Here is a 15,000-nt window from a genome sequence, read left to right on the forward strand (position 1 = left end):
GCCGCGCACACGTGCTCACCCCACAACCACAGGAGATGTACGCGTGTGCAGATGTGGTGGCGACGGCACAGAGTGTGCACATCTACATTGTGTGCGCGCAGGCGCGTGTCATCAACGACGTGCCCCACATAGGAGAGCTCGAGCGGGGGCGAGGCGCTCATCACAGATATGCCCGCCCCAGTCTGCGCGCATCTCAAGAAGAACACAAACCATATTGTCCACACGCGCGGCGCGAACGTGCGTGTATTTTTGAGAGAGAGAGGAGCGAGGGGGATAGCGTGCGTCGGGTGTGTGTGTGTGTGTGTGTGTGTGTGTGTGTGTGTGTGTGTGTGTGTGTGTGTGTGTGCTTGCGTTCTGTCTGACTGCTCCAGTAAACAACCTCATGCACACACTCACGCACACGCAGGTGCCATGCTGCCATCATCTCCCGCGAGCTTGGCGTGCCCTGTGTCGTCGGCTGTCAAACCGCCACGGAGCAGGTTCCAAACGGCGAAATGGTCACAGTCGACTGCTCAGGTAAGCTGCCGTTGTGTTCTTGTGTATTCTTGTGTATGTGTGTGTCTGTGTCTGTGTCTATCTGTCTGTCTGTTGGGCGAAATGGAGTTTGCGACAGGCACACACCGCATGTCTCCCTTTGACTCCTTGTCCTTGTGCGCGCACTTCAGGCGGTGAGACGGGTCACGTGGTCCGCGGAGAGCGAAAGTTTGTGGTGCACGAAACGGACATCACAACGGTATCAATATTTGGCGTGGAAGCAATGGCGCAGTTCCCGATCATGTGCATGTTGTTGTGTCTGTCAGCCGAATGGCGCCGTCGTGTGTGTGTGTGTGTGTGTGTGTGTTTGTGTGTGTGTGTGTGTGTGTGTTTGTTTGTGTGTTTGTTTGTTTGTGTTTGTTTGTTTGTTGATCTGCGTTTACATGGTCATGTATCTTTCCACGTCTCAGCTTGTTCTCGCTCGCTGGCTCATCCCCACCCTGTGAATCTCGCACACACACGGGTCTTGTCATCGGTGACAGATTCCCAAGACCAAGACCAAGACGATGCTCATTCTTGGCAACCCAGACCTTGCGTTCGACCTCAGCTTCACCCCAGCACAGGGCGTGGGCCTCGTTCGCATGGAGTTCATGGTTCGTTGCGTGTGTGCAAGAGTGCAAGAGAGACAGTGCGTGTGTGTGATGTGTGTCTGTGCGAGCGCACGCACGTGAAGCGGCCTTTGACTGTTCTTGTGTGCTAGTGTATGCTCTGTGTTTTGCTTTCTCACGTGACATGAATGCACAATCCACCACGCTGTTGCTTCCCGTTGTTCAGATCATGAACCACATCAAGGTGCACCCGCTCGCCCTCCTCGACATGGATGTGCTCACGCCAGAAGAGGTATGGGGGCTTTGCTGACGGGCTGCTGTTTCATCACACCTTTGTCATTTGTGCAAGGCTGCTCACAAACCAAAACCTGCTCACTTTCATTTCATTCACACGCATACACACCTTCACATCCACACATCCCCCCCCCATCTTCAACTGGCAGCGCGTTGAGGTAAAGCAGCTGATCCAGGGGTACGACGACCCGAGCGAGTTCTTTGTGTCGCATTTGGCCGAGGGCATTGCCTCCATCGCCGCCGCATTCCACCCGCATGACGTCATCCTCAGATTCTCAGACTTCAAGGTCTCCGCACCAAGTGCTGCTGCACAAGCAAGCACGCTTCTGATGTGTCGTGATTTGGTGTATGTGTGTGTGGTTGGTGTGTGTGTGTGTGTGTGTGTGTGTTATGGTGCGCTTGTTTTGCACGCTTCCTGCTCCTTTCCAGAACGTGCGCCGGTTTACAAGCCTGCCACTCACACCTGTGCACCGACATCGATTCCTCCTTTCAAACACACACACACACACACACACACACACACACACACACACACACACACACACACACACACACACACACACACACACACACACACACACACACACACACACACACACACACACAGAACAGTCTCCGACATCATAAATTTTGTTGTGCGTCATCAACGACTATCGCCGCCAACACCAAAGCAACCAAAGCAAACAACCACAGCGCCTTGTTTGTGTCCATCGTGTGTGCGGTGTTGGATGGATGGTGGCTTTCATTGCCGCAGTCTCAACGCTCTTGGTCCTGGTGAGCACGCGCACACGCCAGGAAGAGCCGCACACGCTTGTTTGATCGAGGGCATACCGTCTGCTTTCTGCGTGGCTGTTTGTGTGCATGTTTGTGTGTGTGGAGGAGGATGCACGACGCTTGTTGTGATTGTTGATTGAGCGTGTCCTGCACGAGTAAGCTTCCCAGAGCTGGAGTATAGATAGAGAGAGAGTGTGTGTGTGTGTGTGTGTGTTTGCGTGTGTTTGTGCCACAAAGTTATGTTTCATGATCGCTTGTTGCCTCTTCTCCCACCTAGGTATTCCGGTGGCTCAAACACATGGCCGAAGGACTCCTGTCCGCCTTCCTTGGGGTGTGTATGATGTCGTGCGGAGTGTGTGTGTGTGTGTGTGTGTCGTGTGTCTGTGTGACTGTGTGTGTTGTGTGTGTGTTGTGTGTGTTGTGTGTTGTGTGTGTGTGTGTGTGTGAGCGTGCGTCTGTCTGAACCTGTATCCGTGCGTCTGTCTGAACCTGTATCCGTGCTGGTTCGTTCTTCACTCTGCGTTGGCTGTGAGTTGCGTGCCCGACACCGCTTCTGGCGTTACACAGCATCCCACCCACCACGCCCCACGTGACTCACGCACATACCCACACGCGCGCGTGCGCATTGCACCACGGATGCCGCTGTGCAGGGCGTAAGTGAACCAGGGGCCATCACGGTGCTTGGTCGCCGCTATGATGCGACACAGGAGTCGGACGACCTCAAGGCCCACATTCGCCGGCTGGTCTGGCTCACATACCGCAAAGGCTACGATCCCATCCATGGTGTGTGAGTGGCTGTGTGTGGCTGTGTGTGGCTGTGTCTGTGTGTTATCTGGCTTGTCTGTGTGGATAACCATCGCCAAACACCACCTTTCAAATGCTCGCTTTTTCCGCTGTTGTCTCCAAGTACCACACGCACTCTCCTAATCCCATTTCAACACGCTCACACACACACACACTCACACTCACACACACACACACACACACACACACACACTTTCACCCTCGCAGGTGATGCGCAGTTGACGAGTGATACGGGGTGGGGGTGCACGTACAGGTCTGGCCAGATGCTGCTGGCGCAGGCGCTCATGAGCAACGCAGAGCCGTCTGCCCGCATGCAGCGGCTGGAGGGCGTGCGCCCGTCCACGTGGCAGCACGAGGAAACAAAACGGGCGGTGCTGTCCATGTTCCAGGACTCGCACGACCCGGCCGCCTTCTTCTCCATCCAGCACATGGCCGAGACCTCGTTTGTTGTCCGCAAGAAACCGGGGCAGTGGCTCTCCCCAAGCGAAGTCGCACTCATCATCAGGTGTGTGTATGTATGTATGTGTGCGTGTGTGTGCGCGCGTGTATGTGTATGTGTATGTGTATGTGTATGTGTGTGTGTGCGTGTGTCTGTGTGTCAGTGTCTGTGTGTCTGACTCTCTGTGTGCGCGTGCACGCTGCTCACACGTACGGTGATCGCCAACTCTATTTGCTCCCCTATCTCCCTCCCTCCCTCCCTCGCTGCACCGCCACCTCCAGGCGCCTCAACCCACCGGAAACAGGAATGCGCGTCCGCATCGTCAACGACACGCTCCTCTCAACGCGACGCATCCGTTAGTCGCTGCAGCCAACGCCATGGGCTGTGTCTTGTCTCTGTGATTGTGTGTGTGGGTGTGGGTGTGGGTGTGGGTGTCTGTGTGATTATGTCTACGTGTGGGTGTGTGGGTGTGTGATTGTGTCTTTGTGTATGTGTGTGCGATTGTGTGTGTACATGAGAGACTAAGATTCGCGGTAACAGCACATGTCAGCAACAACAACAACCCAACCTGACGAGCTTACGCTTCGCACACGTGTGCACCCCCTCGCCCCTTCCTCTTCAGTGGCTGGAGAGCCGTGGATGCCGACGCTGCTGATGATTCCTCTTCGCGCAGGTCTCGACACGCTCCAGCCAGAATCAGTGCCCGCTTTCGTGGTACGCTGCCGTTCTCGTTGCTGCTGCTGCTTTTGCTGTTGTTCCTGTTGTTATTCCTGGTGATGGTAATTGTGATGGTGGTGGCTTTCGTGTCCTGTCACACACACACACACACACACACACACACACACACACACACACACACACACACACACACACATCGGCCTCCTCCTCCTCCTTCTTCTTCTGCTGATAATATTCGGACCTCGCACTTGCGCATTCGCGTTTTCGCCATGCCTGCTCCACTCACCAACAACCAACCAACCGATTGCTGTTAGGCGTTCTTTGACTGGCCGTGGTGCGTTGGTGCCATTGGCGGCAAGCCCGGCTCTGCATACTACTACGTGGGCATTGACCATGACAGTGAGTCCCACACACGCACACACACACACACACATGCACACACACGCACGTTGCACATTGACGTCGTTCGAATCGCACTTACACACACGCACAACACGCACAACTCGCACACTCTCTCATACACTCGCGTGCCGTACTTTTCGTTGCATCAGGACGGCGCGTGCTGTATTTGGATCCGCACACAACGCGATCACGCCTCGACCTCTCCAACCAGGCCGCTGAAAAGGTGGGCTGTGATGTGTGTGGGGGGATTGTGTGTGTACGTGTGTGTATGTGTGTGCGTGTGTGTTTGTCTGTCTGTCTATCTGTCTGTCCGCCTGTGCGTAGCACTGGCCCCTTGTGTCATTCGCCGCTTTTCTGACACACACACACACGAAAACGCATACCAATGAACCCTAGACTTGCGTTCCGGACAAACTCAAGTCCATGGACATGTCGAAATCCTGCTCCTCCATCTGCGTGGTGCGCATGTGCACATGTGTGTCATGTTTGCGTCATGTGCTGCGCTTGTTCCTTGCATGCAACTCGCCTTGTTCGTTTGTCTGGTTCTTTTGCCGTGTCCTCTTTCCTGCAACTGCTTGTTCTTACACCATGCATCTGTACCACGGTGTGTGCGTGTGTGTGCAGGGTTTGTTTCTTCCAGAGCTCCGCGACCTGACAGAACTCGTGCAACGCTACAAGAGGGTGTGTGTGTGTGTGCGTGTGTGTGTGTGTGTGTGTGTGCTTGCTTGCTTGCGTGGTCCTGGAGTTGGCTGTGACCCATTGTGCCTTTCCTCTGCAGCCATATAAGTGCGAGCACAGGCGGTTCACTCATCACCAAGACATTTCGTCGCTCCCTGTTGCCCAATGCTTCAACCACGACCTCAACTCACCGGCCCTCGGCTGCTCTGTGTGTATTTTGTGTGCGTGTGTCTATTGTGTGTGTGTGTGTGCCTGTGTATTTTGTGCCTGTGTATTTTGTGTGTGTGTGTGTGTGTGTGCCTGTGTATTTTGTGTGTGTGTGTGTGCAGGAACAATTGTCCGGCATGTGGAGCACCCCACTCTTCCACGTAGTCAACGACGCCGGCCTGTCGATATCAGAAGGTGATATTGGCTGACAATGCACTCGACGAGCAATGCTTTGCTTTTTTTTTTTTTTGGCTCACACACCCACAAACAAAGTCTCACTCACTCACTCACTCACTCACTCACTCACGCACGCACGCACGCACGCACGCACTCACTCACTCACTCACTCACTCACTTGTACACGTTTACGCCCACACATGCAACACCAGAGCCCCACATGGATGGGTCTGTGGTTGAGACGACATTCAGCGCATCGACAGACATGCGTGCGCGCGGGCCGCCAAGTGTGCCGCGACCACGCAGGCGGCACGTGGGTACAGCACAACCCGGCCCCTCCACGGCGTCGCCGGCGTCTTCTTCATCATCGTCGGCATCGTCATCTTCCGCACATGCACGGCCCAATCTCGCCCGCCGGTTCACCGTTGCCGCTGGCCCCCTCTCCAGACGCATGCCCATGGCGGATGCCGAACTGCACTTTGCATCGCACCAACAGCAAGCACCGTCGCCACGTGCACCGCTTCGTGCAAACCACACGCGGCAGCCGCAGCCCACCACAGCAACACCAGCGTCGACCACGGCAACAGCGCCAGCAGCACCCACACACCCGGCGCCGCCAGCAGCACCGCCGTATCTGGCACAACAGCAAGAATTTACCGAGGAGGAAGATGATGAGGACGGCTTTGTCGTAATTGACTATGCACCGCCAGAGTCGTGACGTGATCGACACGGGCGACGGGCGCTTGTGCATGTGTGTGCTAGTGTGGGTGTGAAAGTTAACGCGTGGTGCACATGCAGGTTTGATGGAGGACAGGAAGTGTGAGTAAGAATGGTGATTGTGTGTGGTGGTAAAGGCAAAGCGGTGTGATTACGGCACGCGCTGTGTGCTATGACTGCTACGTCCCTTGATGAATAATGTCATCGTCGTCGACATCACCATCTGTCGTTGTTTTCTTGTCTTTCATTGTCCAGCGACGTACTCTCGAATTACACGACCTGAGATTTTTTCAAACAGAGTGATGATTGGCTTGGATAGATCATCATCATCAACACACACACACACACACACACACACACACACACACACACACACACACACACACACACACACACACACACACACACACACACACACACACACACACGCACACACCACACACCACACACACACGCGCGCGCGCGCGCACGCACACACACGCACGCAACAATGGCCCGCCAAATCGTTGCACGCAACAGCACAATTTGTGCCCACCCTCCAAGTATGATCCATTTTTTATGCTGATTTTACCTGCATCTGTTGTATCATCACAAAGACTTTCGCAAAACGTCGTATGCGCTTATCACCCGTGCAGTCAACACAGTTCCCGCCTGCTTGCTGCTGTGGGAATTTTCAAAAGCAGATGCTTCTGCGTTTGCGCACAAGATTTCATGCCCTGCACACTGCATCAGTCTCCATTTGCATCTCTTCCTCGTTCTTGAGACTGTCTCGTGTGTGGTGGTGGTCTTGAGCGTCGGCTACCATGAGTTTGAAGTTCGTCCCAGGGCGGACCACAGCCGTCGATGTCGACAGCCTCGATGAGGTTCGTAGCACACCGCATGTGTGTGTGTGTGTGCGTTATGTTGTAGATTGGCTGTTATGTTCGCTGTCACGTCGGGGTCGTTTGCGCGCCCGAAAAGTGTGACGCGAACACGAGGGCGATGTGGCCGCAGTTCCAGATCGAGTGGTTCAACCTGCCTCAAGCTCGACACAATGTGCCATCTCCTTCATCGGCTGATACTTTCTTCACGCCACTTCTTCCCACTTACTCACAAACACATAAACACCTGTTGTGGATGTATGTTCGCGATGCAGCTGAGCGCACTTCGGTCGGCCAGTTACTACAACGCCACCCGCAACTCTGCAGCCCAGGCTGCATCGTCGTCGTCCACGGCCGCGGCAAACGGCACTGCTGCTGCCAACAACACCAGCAGCGCCCCTCAGGATGTCAAGACGACATCGTTCTCTGCCGACAAGTCAGGTGCAGCGGAGAAGCCCCAGCCGGCTAGTTCCGCCAAGCCCGTCCCAAAGGCTGCCCAGCTGGACGAAGAAGCTGAGGCCAAAGTCATGCAGATCAAGATGGTACGCAATCCGACATGTGTGTGTGTGTGTGTGTGGTGCACGTGTGTGAGTGTGTGCGGGTGTGTAACGAAACTATGGTGTGCAGTTGTGGTATGCGTGTAGTCGACAACTGCACTTCACGTGTGTGAGTCAGCCACAGCTTGCACGCCATCCCTCAGACTCAAATACCACGTACACACACATACGACATACACACACGCGCCATGCACACACACGACACACACACACATTGTCTGCTTACAAACAACAAACAACAAACAACAGTATCAGCATCAGCCGTCTCTGGAGGAGATCTTCTCCGAGTATGAGACCTCTACTGTTGGCATCAGTTCTGCCGAGGCAAAGCACAGGCTCGAGCGCGATGGCCCCAACATCCTCAAGCCACATAAGGCAACGCCAGAGTGGGTGAAGTTCCTCAAGCAGATGGTCGGTGGCTTCTCCTCCCTGCTGTGGATTGGCTCCATTCTCTGTTTCATCGCCTACGGTATCCAGTCTTCCGAGGGCAACCCGGCTCCAGACAACGTACGTGTGTGTGAGTGTGTGTGCTTTTGTGCGGATATTTGCGTGTGTGTGTGTGTGTGTGTGACCACGTGCAAACGATGTGCGTTGCTTGTGTAGAGGTCCGCGATTGAATACTGCAATCTCACATGTGCTGTTCCACATCGACAGCTTTTCCTTGGCGTCGTCCTCTCTGGCGTCGTCGTCATCACCGGTGTCTTCTCCTACTTCCAGGCACGTTGTCGATGACACTGCAACACATTGCATCCCTTGCATCTTCATGCGCTGAGGACGGGTGTTGGAAATGTTGTTGAGGCACACACCCTTTGTCCCGCTTCAAACACGCACACTCACAACACACAAAAACACACCCACCATTCCTGATTACAGGAGAGCAAGTCGTCCTCTGTGGTGAAGAAGTTCTCCAAGCTAGTGCCGCAGAAATGCAACGTGTGGCGTGATGGAAAGCTCATGACGGATGTTGACGCTGCGACGCTTGTTGTGGGCGACGTTGTCGACATCAAGTACGGCAACAAGGTCCCCGCTGATATCCGCATTCTCGAGGCGTCCAACCTGAAGGTTCGACATCTCCCAGCAACATCAAACAAATGCTGATCTACAAAACACGACTCTTTTGTTTTTTCTTCACGTCGAGTGTCATGGCCAATTCATCACAATGCCCAACATGGCGGTGATGGCTTACACACGTGCATTGCCACAACCAATCCCTTATGTCTGTCTGTCTGTCTGTGTGTGGCTCACTCACTCTCTTACCCACAGACTCTTAAAACCACACACAACCTCACTCACTCTCACACACACACACACACACGCACTCTATCACACACACACACACACACACACACACACACAAACACACACACTCTCCCTTTCTTACTCACTCACGTGAGCGCAGGTGGACAACTCGTCTCTAACTGGTGAGTCCGAGCCCCAGAAGCGTAGCCCTGAGTGCACGCATGAGGACTTCCGTGAGACGCAGAACCTCGCCTTCTTCACCACCGATATCCTGGTCGGCTCCGGCAAGGGTCTTGTTGTTGCCACGGGCGATAACACCTACATTGGCCGCATCAAGCAGCTCGTCGCTGAGACGGACAATGACGGTGCGTTCAGATGTCAGAAATATGCGCAAGCGCATGTGTGGATCGTGTACGCGAGTCCTGCGTGAGCGTAGGGCGTTCGTGGTGGACTCCAGAGCGTGGCAGGCTTTATGGATGTCTCGAATGCATGCATGTGTCTCATCGCGCGTGCCTCAGTGCTCCTTTACGCACAACTCACAACACCACTTTGCCTCCGTGCCTTTTTTTTTCTGTCACTGCACGTTGCTGCTTCCAAACTGTGTCTCCTCCTGCAGAGACGCCCATTGCCAAGGAGATCCATCACTTCATCATGCTCATCACCTCCGTCGCCGTTGTTCTTGGCGTGACCTTCTTCATCCTGGCCTTTGTTTTTGGCTACTTCTGGCTGGACGCCGTCATCTTCCTCATTGGCATCATCGTCGCCAACGTGCCCGAGGGTCTCCTGGCCACGGTGACGGTGTCACTCACGCTGACGGCGCTGCGCATGGCGGACAAGAACGTGCTTGTGAAGCAGCTGGAGTCTGTCGAGACGCTCGGCTCCACCTCCACCATCTGCTCTGACAAGACCGGTACGCTGACCCAGAACAAGATGACCGTGGCGCACGTGTTCTACGACGGCGAGATCAAGAACCTTGGCGTGCTCGAGCGCGACATCACCTTCAAGCCCGAGGACCCGTCCTTCCGCGCCCTGTGGGTCATTGGCCAGCTCTGCAACACCGCCACCTTTGTCTACGACGAGGACTCCACCAAGGATATGCCCTTCCAGCAGCGGTGCGTGCGTTTTGGGATGCACGTGCTTGTGTTGATGTGGCCTGTGCATCTGATTTCTGAACAGGCCTTCGCGAGCTTTGCATGTCCTCACAACGCAACCTGCATTTCAGCGTTGTACCTCACCTCAAACGCGTTGCTTTCCTCAAAGACGTTTCCTTCCTTCTTGTCTCACTTAATAATCTTTTCTCTCTCTCTCTGTCTCCCACTCCCACCCACGCACACACACAACACCTCTGCACATACAACAACACGTACACACACACTCACACTCACACTCACACTCACACGCACACACACACCTCTGCACATACAACAACACGTACACACACACACACACTCTCTCTCTCTCTCTCTGTGTGTTGTGGTTGTCGGTCTCTTTTTCGCGCTGACATGACAGCAAGACGAACGGTGATGCGTCCGAGTCTGCCATCCTCAAGTTCTGCGATGCTGTTGGTGCTGAGAACACTTCCAAGGGCTACGAGGAGAGCCCTGCTTACCGCGAGAAGAACACCAAGGTGCTCAACATCCCCTTCAACTCGAGCAACAAGTTTGCTGGTTCCGTGCACAAGACCGCCGATGGCCGCGAGGACGGCAAGCTGCTGTTTGTCATGAAGGGCGCACCCGAGCGCATCATTGCCCGCTGCAGCAAGATGCTCATTGACGGCAAGGAGGTTCCCTTCACGGACGACCTGCGCAAGAAATACGATCTCGGCTATGAGGATCTGGGCCGCAACGGCGAGCGCGTGCTCGGCTTTGCCCACACCTACCTGCCCAAGGACAAGTACCCTCAGGACTTTGAGTTTGAGGCTGAGGAGCCGTTCAACGGTCTGCTTGACCTGCACGACATGACCTTTGTTGGTCTGATGGCCCTGATTGACCCGCCCCGCGAGGCCGTCCCCAGCGCCGTCGCCAACTGCCAGAGCGCCGGTATCCAGGTCATCATGGTCACCGGCGACCACCCCATCACCGCCAAGGTACTTGTGTGTGTGTGTGTGTGTGTGCGTGTGTATGAATTGCTTGCACATGTATTCCGCTCAGTGAGTGCGGCTACGACCTTCCTTCCTTCCTTGCTTTGTTTCCATCTTTGACTGACTTTTGTTTGTACCCCCGGCTGTTTCAATGTGCAACCCACCTTCCTACACGCAGGCCATTGCCCGCTCCGTGAACATCATCACGTACGACACTGCTGAGGATCTTGCTGAGCAGCGTGGTCTCACCCAGCGCGGCGGCACCAAGTTTGAGGAGCTTGACAAGCACACCCAGCAGAAGCTCCACGATGAGGCCAGGGCCCAGGGTAAGACACGGCAGAGTTGTGGTTGTGTGTGTGTGTGTGTGTGAAAGCATTGTGTTCGTACCGGAAATTGTGATCTGCTGAAGTCGCAGTACGAACGCTGATGGGACGCGATGCTTGACGTGCAATACAGTCAGCCATTTGTCCACAACTCACATTGGACACCCTTGTGCGCACATGCCTTGTCCCCTCGTCTTCTCCCCCCTCCTCTTCCTCTTCGCTCGCCTTCCTCGCGTATGTGATGCCGTGGTGGTGCAGTTGTGACCGGCAGCGAACTGCGTGATATGTCTGAGAAGGACCTTGATCGCGTGCTGCAGCACGAGCAGATTGTCTTTGCCCGTACCTCCCCCGAGCAGAAGCTGCAGATTGTGCAGGGTTGCCAGCGCCGTGGTGATGTTGTTGCCGTGACTGGCGACGGTGTGAACGACTCTCCTGCTCTCCGCGCCGCCGATATTGGTGTTGCCATGGGCATTGCCGGTCAGTCGCACAGACATGCAGTGTGTGTGAGTGTGAGAGAAAGAGGGAGAGAAGAGGGGGGTGTGTTTGTGTATATCTGTGTGAGTATGTGTGTGTGAGAGAGAGAGAGAGAGCAAGGGAAGGCGCAAGAGAAAGTTGAAGGCGTGGCAAAGAGTTGGTAAAACGTTATGTTTGACATGGGTATTCATACATCCCGGCGCACATGTTCATGTGTTTGCAGGTTCCGATGTGTCCAAGGGCGCTGCGGATATGATTCTGATGGACGATGACTTTTCGTCCATTGTAAAGGGTGTTGAGGAAGGCCGCCTCATCTTCGACAACCTGAAGAAGTCCATTGCCTACACCCTCACCTCCAACATCCCGGAGATCTCGCCCTTCCTCATCTTCATCCTGGTGCAGGTGCCGCTTCCGCTCAGCACCATCATGATCCTGGCCATTGACCTTGGTACGGATCTGTACCCGGCCATCTCCCTGGCGTACGAGCGCGCTGAGGACGACATCATGGACCGTCCACCACGTGACGCCAAGTCTGACAGGCTCGTCACGGGCCGTCTGCTGCAGATGACCTACCTGCAGATTGGCGTGATCCAGGCCCTTGCCGGCTTCTTCTGCTACTTTGTCGTCATGGGCGACTTTGGCTTCCTGCCTTCTCGCCTGCCCGGTCTCCGAGACAGCTGGGACGACGAGGACGTGGAGCAGCTCCGTGATTCTTACGGCAACGAATGGGTGTGTGTGTGTGTGTGTGTGTGTGTGTGTGTGTGGTTTGCGGTGGGGTGTGGGGGTGTCGGGAGCGTGTGACATGTATGGTAAATGCGTGGCGCATGCGTTAATGTGTGCTGCATTTTATGCTCGAGTTGTGTACATGTCGTGAAGTTGTAAACACGTTTGTTTTGTTGTAAGCTAGTCGCTGTGTCACAAGTGCTCACGTTGTGTTTTGTCACTGCTCAGACGTACAACGACCGCAAGGATGTTGAGCGCGCTGCGCAGACCTCCTACTTTGTGTCTATTGTCATTGTGCAGTGGGCTGATCTCATCATCTGCAAGACCCGCATGAACACTGTCTTCAAGCAGGGCATGAGGTGCGCGCTTATGTGTGTGTGGGTGTGAATGTGAATGTGTGTGGTTGTGGGTTGTGGGTTGTATTGGCTGTGGTGGTAGTGGTGCGAGTTGCCGGCAAGTGTGCATCCTATCTGCGTAGTTGTGTTTGCTGGCATTCAGTTGGTTGTACTTGCACGTGTACTCATCATCATCATCATCATCATCATCATCATCATCATCATCATGGTCACCACCACCACCACCACCACCACCACCACCACCACCACCACATGGCAGGAATCGCAACCTGAACTTCTCGCTTGTCTTTGAGACGTGTCTTGCGCTCTTCTTGACGTACACCCCCGGCATGAGCTCTGTGTTCCAGACGAGCCCACTTGAGTGGCAGCACTTTGGCTTCCCCGCCGTCTCCTTCAGCCTCCTCATCTTCGTGTACGACGAGACCCGCCGCTACCTCATGCGCCGCTACCGCCGCAACAACAACAACGAGCCAGGTACGTGTACGTGCATGTGCGATTGCGTGTGTGTGTGTGAATTTTGTAAATGTGTGTAGAGCTTCCCAACGCTTGTGTTTGTTGTTGTTGTTGTGTGGTTGGCTTTGGTCGTTCAAGGTTAACGCTAACCCCTCCTCTGACACGCTCCCTTGTTTGCTGGTGCATTCGATAGGCTGGATCCAGCGCGAGACGTACTGGTAGCCAACACGTCCACGACACGAGCATGACAACAGAGGCAGTGACACGACGTCGCTGCAGTTTGTTGTCTGCTGGTACCCGTTTGCTCCGACGTGTGTCAAGCACGACCGAGCAACACTGTTCCATGTAACGTATGTAGTTTTGTTGCTTCTTTCCCCCTTTCTTCAATCACCTCCGACAGCTCAGCTCAGCACAGCACACACCCATTCATCGGTTCGTGTGCACGTCTGAGATTGTTTGCGTTGTTGTACTGTTGTCTCATGTTGTCTATGTTGTCATTGTTGTGTTGTTTTTATTTCTGTGTTGGGTCTGTTTCCCAGCGCGTGCGTCACTGCATGTCTGACAACAGACGCTCCATATCCAACCCAATATACACACCCCCGTGACCAAAGCCATGCATGCTATTGCTGGTAAACAAAAGAAGAGAACACGAAAGAAAAGGGTTGAAGGGAGAGGGTGTGTGTGTGTGACGACAACAACAGCCGTTTCGCTGACGATTTTGTGCAATTTCTGAAGGACTGCTTTGTTTGGTGCAAGGCGGTGTGCGAATACGAGGCATCAACAGCAACGCCTCAGCAGTTCCTCCTCCTCCTCCTTCCTCTCCCCACACAGTGTCGTGATCGCACAGCATACAGCATCAGTGCGATGGCTTCTCGACGCATCCGGCGTCGGTCCAGCTTCTGGGGCGGACAGCCAGAGCAGGTGGAGCCAGGAACGCGCCTGGAGTCTTCTCAACAAGGCCGCGTCGCTGCTCAGATTGGCGCAACAATGAAACGCGGAGGTGTGTGTCTGTGTATGTGTGCATGAGATTGTGTGTATGTGTGTGTAAATGTGCGTACACTTGTGTAAGGCTTGAAATATGTGCGCAGGAACGTGCACGATCCTTCCATTGAGGTGCACGCGCGTTCTTGCCGTCACACACACACACACACACACACAACACACACACACACACACACACACACACACACACACACACACACCACACGCATGCACAGGTGCGCGTGTGGCGAATGGCATGGCACGTTGGTTTGGCGTGGCTGGCGACAACGAGGATGCGCGGTACCGACACTACCAATACCAGCAGCACAAGATCCAGCAGCAACAGGCCCGCCGAAATGAAGGCCAGGGCCGCCTTCGTGGAGAACAAGGACAAGGCAACCTGGAGGTGAGCGTGTGTGTGTGTGAATGCGAGTGTGAGTGTGTGTATTTGTATGCGAGTGTGTATTTGTATGCGTGTGTGTGAATGTGTATGAATGTGTATGAATGTGTGTGAGTGTGTATGTGTGTGCATGAGTGAATGTACATCCGTGAGGGTGAGTGAGTGTGCATGAGCGTTAAGTGGCCTGGCCTCATGATTTCGGACGATCATCTCGCTGGATTCCAGCAACTGAACGACATCTTGGAGTCCTCTGACGAAGACTCGGACTACGACGCAGACAAACACGGTGAGCGCATGCGCCT

General features: G+C 54.5%; 3 protein-coding genes across 3 annotated transcripts in view; all 3 read left to right on the forward strand.

The window, feature by feature from the left end:
• The window catches only part of PTSG_07828 (pyruvate water dikinase), a gene marked incomplete at its 3' end in the record, with an annotated part of 8,929 nt that extends 2,676 nt beyond the window's left edge, over window positions 1-6,253 (forward strand). The window contains exons 6-24 of the mRNA XM_004991575.1: window positions 33-119; window positions 167-237; window positions 407-516; window positions 666-733; window positions 1,017-1,127; window positions 1,309-1,374; window positions 1,526-1,676; window positions 2,131-2,189; window positions 2,428-2,481; window positions 2,801-2,933; window positions 3,162-3,459; window positions 3,675-3,748; window positions 4,016-4,107; window positions 4,386-4,470; window positions 4,623-4,696; window positions 4,870-4,932; window positions 5,098-5,154; window positions 5,481-5,553; window positions 5,748-6,253. Coding sequence (XP_004991632.1) covers window positions 33-119; window positions 167-237; window positions 407-516; window positions 666-733; window positions 1,017-1,127; window positions 1,309-1,374; window positions 1,526-1,676; window positions 2,131-2,189; window positions 2,428-2,481; window positions 2,801-2,933; window positions 3,162-3,459; window positions 3,675-3,748; window positions 4,016-4,107; window positions 4,386-4,470; window positions 4,623-4,696; window positions 4,870-4,932; window positions 5,098-5,154; window positions 5,481-5,553; window positions 5,748-6,253 — 2,232 coding nt within the window. The remainder of the gene's footprint in view (window positions 1-32; window positions 120-166; window positions 238-406; window positions 517-665; window positions 734-1,016; window positions 1,128-1,308; window positions 1,375-1,525; window positions 1,677-2,130; window positions 2,190-2,427; window positions 2,482-2,800; window positions 2,934-3,161; window positions 3,460-3,674; window positions 3,749-4,015; window positions 4,108-4,385; window positions 4,471-4,622; window positions 4,697-4,869; window positions 4,933-5,097; window positions 5,155-5,480; window positions 5,554-5,747) is intronic.
• Window positions 6,254-6,835: 582 nt separating this feature from the next.
• Window positions 6,836-13,927, forward strand: PTSG_07829 (sodium/potassium-transporting ATPase subunit alpha-B). The gene is made up of 14 exons (XM_004991576.1): window positions 6,836-7,115; window positions 7,388-7,654; window positions 7,919-8,176; window positions 8,324-8,386; window positions 8,543-8,731; window positions 9,069-9,273; window positions 9,525-10,020; window positions 10,418-10,994; window positions 11,167-11,314; window positions 11,570-11,788; window positions 12,009-12,514; window positions 12,737-12,867; window positions 13,124-13,338; window positions 13,511-13,927. Exons 1-14 carry the CDS (start codon window positions 7,056-7,058, stop codon window positions 13,537-13,539), a joined length of 3,363 nt encoding a protein of 1,120 aa, XP_004991633.1. The 5' UTR covers window positions 6,836-7,055; the 3' UTR covers window positions 13,540-13,927.
• A 122-nt stretch (window positions 13,928-14,049) lies between these two features.
• PTSG_07830 (uncharacterized protein) overlaps window positions 14,050-15,000 on the forward strand; it is a gene marked incomplete at its 3' end in the record, with an annotated part of 5,094 nt that continues 4,143 nt past the window's right edge. The window contains exons 1-3 of the mRNA XM_004991577.1: window positions 14,050-14,317; window positions 14,535-14,704; window positions 14,924-14,984. Coding sequence (XP_004991634.1) covers window positions 14,182-14,317; window positions 14,535-14,704; window positions 14,924-14,984 — 367 coding nt within the window. The 5' untranslated portion in view covers window positions 14,050-14,181. The remainder of the gene's footprint in view (window positions 14,318-14,534; window positions 14,705-14,923; window positions 14,985-15,000) is intronic.

This window comes from Salpingoeca rosetta (genome assembly GCF_000188695.1).
Source record: "Salpingoeca rosetta unplaced genomic scaffold supercont1.19, whole genome shotgun sequence".
In the NCBI taxonomy this organism is placed as follows: domain Eukaryota; class Choanoflagellata; order Craspedida; family Salpingoecidae; genus Salpingoeca; species Salpingoeca rosetta.

Bases quoted from the DNA above. Each gene is read 5' to 3' on its own strand.
- PTSG_07829 (XM_004991576.1), top strand. From the start codon at position 7,056: ATGAGTTTGAAGTTCGTCCCAGGGCGGACCACAGCCGTCGATGTCGAC. The intron at 11,789-12,008 runs GTCAGTCGCACA...ATGTGTTTGCAG, and splicing joins TGTTGCCATGGGCATTGCCG to GTTCCGATGTGTCCAAGGGC. The intron at 12,515-12,736 runs GTGTGTGTGTGT...GTCACTGCTCAG, and splicing joins ATTCTTACGGCAACGAATGG to ACGTACAACGACCGCAAGGA.